This window comes from Stegastes partitus, unplaced genomic scaffold, assembly GCF_000690725.1.
Source record: "Stegastes partitus isolate 25-593 unplaced genomic scaffold, Stegastes_partitus-1.0.2 Scaffold2161, whole genome shotgun sequence".
NCBI classification, from domain to species: Eukaryota; Metazoa; Chordata; class Actinopteri; family Pomacentridae; genus Stegastes; species Stegastes partitus.
In genome coordinates this window covers 5,855-14,173 of record NW_007579892.1, presented here as the reverse complement: position 1 = coordinate 14,173, position 8,319 = coordinate 5,855, and the positions used below count along the sequence as shown (strand labels likewise).

The 8,319-nt window shown below is 41.1% G+C and overlaps 1 protein-coding gene across 1 annotated transcript in view; it reads left to right on the top strand.

Annotated features, from left to right (window-relative positions):
* The first annotated feature begins 2,918 nt into the window (after positions 1 to 2,918).
* Positions 2,919 to 8,319, top strand: part of alpk1 (alpha-kinase 1) — a 10,654-nt gene continuing 5,253 nt past the window's right edge. The window contains exons 1-9 of the mRNA XM_008304200.1: positions 2,919 to 3,128; positions 3,809 to 3,963; positions 4,043 to 4,241; positions 4,511 to 4,570; positions 4,656 to 4,742; positions 4,827 to 4,903; positions 5,000 to 5,095; positions 5,196 to 5,300; positions 7,498 to 8,315. Coding sequence (XP_008302422.1) covers positions 3,008 to 3,128; positions 3,809 to 3,963; positions 4,043 to 4,241; positions 4,511 to 4,570; positions 4,656 to 4,742; positions 4,827 to 4,903; positions 5,000 to 5,095; positions 5,196 to 5,300; positions 7,498 to 8,315 — 1,718 coding nt within the window. The 5' untranslated portion in view covers positions 2,919 to 3,007. The remainder of the gene's footprint in view (positions 3,129 to 3,808; positions 3,964 to 4,042; positions 4,242 to 4,510; positions 4,571 to 4,655; positions 4,743 to 4,826; positions 4,904 to 4,999; positions 5,096 to 5,195; positions 5,301 to 7,497; positions 8,316 to 8,319) is intronic.

The window sequence follows — 8,319 nt, the reverse complement described above, 5'->3', positions numbered from 1 at the left end:
TGCCAGCCTTCCGCTCATGTTCCAGCTGTGCAAGCCTCACAATCTCACACTGCAGAGCCACAGTCCCGCCTATTGGTAGTATCACAGCAACACCACAGCCTCCGTGCTGCTTGTTGCACCATCACCACAACAGTTGTATCATTTGTCTGCGACATCAGTGCGTAATGTCAATCAAAAGCACTTCCCGGTAGTCTGCACATCTAGTCTAGTGCTGCCTTCAAAACACCTCATAAACTTCTATTTAAATATTTCCACGAGTGTTTATGTACTGGATGACACAGGTGCATTTCTTTTTTAATAATAAGAGGTTGCTGCAGTGGTAAAATTGATGGATCTGTATTTTTTTTTTTTTTAGATAATAAATGTCTGTTATGCAACTGTTTTTTTTTTATACATACAATCCAGCTACCTGTTGCTGCAGGGCTCTGCTCCCTTCATACTGTCACATGTTTGGCATTCATGTCACACAAAGACAATTGACAGCTCTAGTAAACAAACACATTGCAGTGCCAAAGTATTTCAAGCACAGCAATCATAGAATGGTTTGTTTGATTTTTAAAAAAAAAGCAAAAAGGTGAGAAGTGATTTGTTTCCGTGCTGCTGAGTTGAAGCTTGTTAATATGTGAACAGTGCAGCCAGTTTGAAAATCACATATTCACACATCCCATCACTAAAAATGTACCCGTAGTTGTAGTGAATTGCATTTTAAAAGCTTGGATCTGTGCTTGTGCGGCAGTTCAGCCATGCAGTTTTAATAGGGGTGGCCAGGCTAGAACCATTACAAACACTGGGGTGGCACGATGTCACAATAATTTCCTTTTTCTGCAAATTGCTGCAGGCCGAATAGTCTTTATTGTTTCACCACTCACTCTTATGATTTTGTTGTGCAGGCAAGACCGACTGTAGAAGTACATAAGAACTCATATACAGTGTAATTAGCTTTGTTTTAATTTTTAATGTAGCATACAGTTGATTAAAATCTGGAACAACATTGTGTATCGATCTAGCTTTGCATTTTTCTTTCTTTTGGCTGCAGGTTCTGGGTCAGTCTTGAACTGTTCAGCACTTTCTATTGCTTGTTTTCAGAGCTCTTCAAAGATAGGTTTCATTCCTGGACAAGTTCTTTAACTACAGCCACAGCTAAACATAAATCATGCACACTTTATCTAATAAAGACAAACATAGTCTTTATTTGCATACAAAACAGATCCATTTTATACTATCCATACACTTTTCAGTGGCAATAATGTGCAATTTTTGAGTTGCTACTGAGTAAACATTACTTGGTTGTATGTTGTTGAATGGTGATAGCAGTCTGTAGCCAATAAGAAATGTTTTTTTTGTTGTTTTTTTTTTATTTTTAAGAGATCTGCCAGAATAATCGTGGATGTAACTTCAGTTCTATGACTAAGTATGCAGCCCTCCAGCTGATTTCACTATTGATTTTGTTGAGTGGTCAGACTTTAGTCAGCGATGGACAAAAAACTTGAAAATCCCACTGTTTTCATGCTTTTCACCCTCTTTACTTCCTCTCAGTAAATTTAAATGTAGAATTTTGCTCTCTTTGATAAAGAAATAAACTATTATAAATATATTTGCCATAGTATGTACAGTCTATGTACCTACCCCTATGTCGTTGATTAACAAAACCTTGTAGAAAACTAAAAAAAAAAAACAAGTGGTTGCTGTTCAGAAAACATCCCCCAATTAAATTAAATGATTAAAAGTATTACTGTTATAATGATAGAGATTTTGTCAGGGTTTAACATTTAATTTGGTGCAGTTTTGTAGGTTAGGTTAAGTGGGTTAACTACCGTTTCTGCCACAAGTAAGTTGCTTTGTGGTTGTGATTGCGTAATTTCCGACAGCAGTGAAAGCACCGCGCTGAGGTCATGCCCAAACCAGGAAGACGCGGCGAGCCTGAATCCTCGGTACGTGCTTTTGTTGTTGTTGCTGCTGTTCGAAAAACAGCGTTTCATGAATTGCACATTAGATTAAAAGCAGTGTTGGTGTAAGATGAACTGTACTCTCCCAAAGAGACTCATTATAAAAGTCTCTCATTAACTGCAGTAGCGTTCAAGGACCCTGGTGGCTTTTCTGTCTGTGTTGTTGGTTTTACTTTCAAATTGCTGTTTTCAAATCTGCACAGTGAAGAGAAACAATATCATGGCACTTTTACATCAAAAATAACTTTTCAAGCTGTTTGCATGAAGTCTCAGATTCCAATGCAGTATGTCCAACTATTCTAATTCAAATGAACCTTGCATTATTTTAAGTGTTGCAGACATATTCTGAGTCTGTTAAAGGAATATAAACCAATTTAATTATCTGAAACTAAGGGTGGATCAATATATTGCTACTAATTAGTAATCAAAGAAACAATAAAGGTGAAAATCTTGGTGTCAACTTTTAAAATAACACAAACCCCGGCACAGGACTTCATTGAAATGCTTATGATTGTTTAAGTTTTACATATTTTTAATTAATACAGACCTCCTTGACATTTATCTTTCAGTATTCATAAGCTGTTACTCATGTTGTGTAACCAATCAGATAGTGTGTGGTTGGAACATTGCTCGGTACTACTTCAGATAAAGAAAGGCTGTTTCATTAGAGCTGAATTCATTCAGTTCATCGAACATCAGTAAAACAAAAACAGCAATAACGAGAAAACTGCTGAATATCGGATCCAGAACAGCCAGACCATAACTGAACAATCCCTACCTGACACATTGTTTCATCCGAATGGAAGATGGTGTTCTCCCCACACATTAATACGACATTTCTGTCATATTTAGTTGATCTGAAACCTAATTCATTCAGTGACTCAACCACTTCCTATGTTTTGAAACTTTCAAGCAGCCCTGATGGTGCAATCCTTTCTCAACAGCGCTCCGGCCTTACCATGGGACTCCCCTTCTTGAACCACTCTTAATCCAGGAAACAAGGGTGAAGAGGCCGAGAAGGGAGGACATTCTTTCATCACCGGCAGCGTTTGTTTACCAGAATGGACAGCCAGGAGGTGGGAGACTTACTGGAAAAATGCCTCGAGGCAGCAAAACCAGAAGCAGCAGGCCAACAGTCCGTCCAGCTGTCTGAACAGAGGCTAAACTACTGCAGATGCAGAGGTCAGACACATGATGGTGCTATTTGATCCAGTTTCAGTTGGACATGGGAGAACCGCAGATTGGGATTCGACACATGGGGGATGTACACAAACATAAACTCTGCTCTGCATATACAGGGTGTGTCCACAAATTGGAACCAAGGCAGGTGTTCTATCAAGCAATTGGTGTGAATTTGGCAGGATTTCCTTCAGTTAAGCAAATAATGTTATCTGGGACAGTGCCCTTGATAAACCTTTCTAAAGTCAATATAACTTACCAGTAGTCCCTCCACTTGCCCAACGTACATATTTAATATGTCTCAAAACATGCTTTGATTTCACCATTAATTTTCTCCTGCTTTTGATACTAAAATAACTCTGACAAGAATCTACAAACACAAAAAACTAAGTCTTTGTGTGGGAAGTGAATTCCACCTCCTCTATTTGAGGCTCTGTTCTCAATATTTGTGCCAATTTCTTATTGCCAAGTAAGGAGAATTTAAGCCATTTAAACAGCAATCTCTCCGGCGTTTGTAACCGATATTGATACTGTGGAACATTTTCTTCAGTAGCTTTAGGTGAAGCTATTCCTTCCTGCCAAAAAAACAAAACAAAACAGGATTTCAGGTTATTTTAAACTCATTAATCTCTGCTCAGCTACCCAAATATGCTGGATTTAAATCCTACCTTTATTTCCCGTAGACTCGCTGTGTGAAGAACTGGCCTCTCTGCTGCAGGAGGCCATGGAAATGAAGTGGCCCTTTGTGCCGGAGAAGTGGCAGTACAAGCGGTCGGTGAGCACCGATGACAAGACCAACCTCAGCGACCTCATTGGCAAGCACCTACCGCAAATACTGGTAATAATTACGCAGCTAGCTGAATGTATAAAACAAACTGCATGAGCACCTTCCTCAGTGTGTCTAACTGTGCCACCAGGCTTTTCTAAAGGCGTCCATCATGGCTCAGGAGGCACATTCGGCGTTAGCAGTGGTCTTCTTAGTGGATCGCTTCCTCTACTGGATTGACGAGTCGAGCCGGCTGCTGAAGATTGCCAGGCTGCTCCACAAACGCTACCCTGACACCCCCATAGCCCCGCAGCTGGTCATACGGCACGCCAGGGTCTTTCTAAACTCTGGTACGGTATGATGGAGGGCTGGCATTTAGTGTATGATTCTGATAATGGTGCTTCATGTTGGGAGCCATTGACACCGAATACATGTGGGTGGATGAGTAACACTTTACACATCATCCTAATTATTGTTTTAGGAAATTATTATGCAAACTCGTGACACGGAAATTACATATGAGGCTTCCCTTGTCATTTTTTTTTCTCACAATTTTAGTATCGAGGTATTTAATAGAGAGCTGGATAAATGTGAACTTAATCATCCCCTGCACCCACAGGCAAACTGCAGAAGGCAGAGTACATCCTGAGCAGTCTGATTAACAACAGCGGCACAACAGGTAGATTCCTCATTTTCAATGTCTTGTAATGATGGATTTAACTGTGTGCTACGGGCTACACAAATAGCTTAATTTTGGTGTACAGGTTGCTGGAAATACCACTCTGAAAGCGACAGGGCCCTTGTGCAAGCTGTTAGCGTTCAAGTACGTGGAATGATTTTGCAAAAACTAGGTAAGATCGTTTTTACCAGGCGACAGAGACGTTGTACTGTTGTGTGACATTTTTTATTATGACGCTCTTTGTTCCCTGTTTCAGGCCTGTGGCTCGGGGCTGCAGAGCTAATCTGGGCTTCTCTGGTTGGTTACTACTCACTTCCTCAACCTGATAAAAAGGTAGTCACTATTCTGTTACCATATTAGGAGATTGTAACCTTGATCGACCCAGTTTCCACACCGTCGTAAACCTTTATCTTTCTGTTTATGTCATAGGGCATTGGAACCTCTCTTGGTATCCTGGCCAACATTTTGGTGTCTATGAACGATGAGGACTTCAAAGCTTTTAGGACTAATCAAGATGCTGATTTTGTAATTCTATTTGACACAGTACTTCTTAATGATTTATATAATTAACATTTTACTGCATTTCTGTCTGTTTATTTAAATTTTTGCGTTTGTTCTTGAACAGTCTTTACTTGGGGACGGGAGTCACCGTCTTCTTTCAGCCGCCCAGGCAGCAAAGATGGCCGTGGTGTACAGTCAGTACACTTCACTCTATGTGTTGACAAACGTAGTAAGTTGTTCTTCTGAATACATCTCTCCACCTTTGATATACATGAATCCTGTTAGTTTCTCAATGAAGACAGAAAGAATTGAAACTTGCTCCCCGTAGCTAATGTGTTATACGGAAACATACATCTGCATTTGTTTTTGTTACTTAATTTTTGAATTTTGACCCTGTTTTACTCATGGAGTTGCTTTATTGCTCTGAAGCTCAACAAATACCTTTTAGACATGAGTGTCATCAACATTTTTTTAGGATTTTGAGGGTATTTGGTTGAATGTTTCAGAGTGGAGGAGAGTTTTAGTCAAACAAAAGCACACAAATGGGAAACACTTTATAAGAAGGTGTGTAAATAAACCAACTATTCCAAAATGGTTGCTCATGCAATGACAAGCTTAGTAGACTAACTACTTATATTTCAAAAACACACTGCATGCAAGAATAGAAATAAATCACCAATTTCTGTCACCATTTAAGGAAAAATTTCTTGCTGTGTAACGCAGTTCCCTAACAGTTTACCTTTTAGCAACGCCGCCAAGGGGACCATTGCAGTGCTTTTTACGCGAGCCTTTCATTTCACTCAATAAGACGGAAGTGCTCACAAAGCAAGCATCTGTTTATATCCTTGAAACCCCTCGAAGTGTTCCTAAAAGTCTCTTAATGTTCTGTGTGTGGGCACCTGCGTGAGGATCCACATACCACCTGCCGCGGTTGGCTGTGAAGTGGTTGAGTGCCGGCAGGACGCGTTTCGCACAGCACTCGCCGCTAATGATGGATGATTCAACTTATAAATGATGAGAAATCAATGGGATGAGTTTCAAGCGCAGCAGGTGGTGAAAGGATTTTAGATTTGGGGGTTGCAAAAAAAAAACAAAAAACAAACCTAAACAAACTGATAAAATCATCAGAGTAAATGCATTAGCTGTCTCACAGAGTCATACACCGTTTATTGCTATAATTATACAGTTATTACAACACCATGTTAATACCTAGTGAATGGTTTAATGCATGTTTAGATTATGTGTCAGTGTTCTACTAATGGTATCTAATGTCTTGTAGGGGCTTGTAAATATCTAATCAAGCATTTAATGTGATTTTTTTATTTTTTTATTTTTTTTAACAAACATACCTTATTGTAAAGTGTTACCCATAAATGCACCATACCTCTACATCAGACTCAGATGTATACTCTCATTGGATGATCACAGCTGTAACTTCTGAGGCCAAGTTACTAAAACATGCCCTTTAAAGTTGTGGTAGCCAGTTTGATGACAAGAAGATGGTCACACTTTCTACCGAACTGCTCTTGAACTATATCAGTTTGATCCAGAATACAGCGAGGAGGAAATGAGACAGAAAAAAGGACAAGAAGAGGGAATTCTGCTCATACATCATCGAATCCAGACTCTGAAACTAACACACTGTAGCCTGTGTAGTTGTAGCACATGCCACACTATGCAGCCCTCACCAGATTGTCTTTGTTGTTTTTGATGAAGTTGTGCTTCCCGCCTACAGACTCGTACCCACAGAGGAGAGTCTGCTCAGTAAGAACTGTTAGTAGGCGGGAAATCATTTCAGTCTGACATGAAACTACACAGAGGGAATCAGCCACAACATTAAGACCACCTATCTGATGTTGTGTGGGCTCCCCTTCTGCCACCCAAACAGCTCTGACCCACTAGGACACAGTGTTCATCCATGCTCTATCGAACTGGCTTCAGGGCCGTTTGGAAGCTGGGTCAGTGCCTTGGGCTCTTTGTCATATTCCTCGAGCCATTGCTCAGCAGTTTTTGCGTTGTGGGGGCATTGTCCTGCTAGGAAAGGCCACTGGTGTTGGATGTTACACATAAATGTAACATCCACGCAAATGCCAGGACCTGAGGTTTCCATTGCATTATGATGAGATCCATCCATCCATCATCTATACACCGCTTAACCCTCACTAGGGTCGCGGGGGGGCTGGAGCCTATCATTGTGATGAGATCCATCCATGTTATTCACTTTCCTTGTCAGTTGTTTTAAAATCCCTCTCTAGTTGTTTATTTAACCCTTGAAAACTAACTTCTGTGTATCAAACTTGAGTCTGATCAGTGTATATCTCCAGTTGGCTAAAGAAGCAACATCATGATCGCTGTAAACAATGTGTGTTTGGAAGGTAGACCGCTTGATCACTAATATGGTCCTTCTTGTGCTTCTGTTTCTTTAGGTGACTCAAGGCACCTGCCTGTTATCGTACAGTTTCTCCGTGGAATGCCCTGCCGCTCAAAGACAGTCGTTCCTCCTGCAGGCTAGAGAAGCATTTGCAGTCGGCCTGCTCACCAAAGCAGAGGGTGACCTGGTCACGAGCAAGCAGGAGCTTCATACCTTCCTCAAAGCTGCCTATTCCCTCACTGTCACTCATAAATGGCTTGGCACTCCTCTGGAGATTGTGGCTCAGGCATCTCAGGCTTGCCATGAAGCTGTGGCGATTTTTTACAAGTACTGTCTCGCTAATACCCAAAACAAAGAAAACCTCTGTGCTGAGATCATGCATCTTGTTGCCCAAGTCAAGCTTCTGTTGCAGGTGGAGCCTTTCCCTAATTCTGATAAGAAATCTTTCATCCCTGACAGCTATAGAAATGTCGAAGATGCCTCTGTAAATTTCACCCTGGAAGGTTTCTCAAAGACAATGCAGGAACTTCAGAAGAATCAAGCATCACTGTGTGAGACCAACAACACGAACCGTAGGGAAGCTAAAGATGAGATAGATGGGACTCGGCTGTGTATAACAGCGCTAGGGACAACCGTCAGTAGTCTCAACACTGAATGCAGCACTGAAGCCTGCAGAGAGTTAAAAGACCTAACCGAAGCAGAGGCGCCACAGCAGAGAGGTTCAGACCCATCCTTTGTGCATCTACCTCAAAAGTTTGACCTGCATGCCACATCAGGAAGCAAAGATAGCTCGTCATGGCATGACTTCTCTTTGAGCGGTTCAGGATCTCCTCAGCCCAGCAGCAGTGGCTACACAGGAAGCAGTGCTAAACATGGA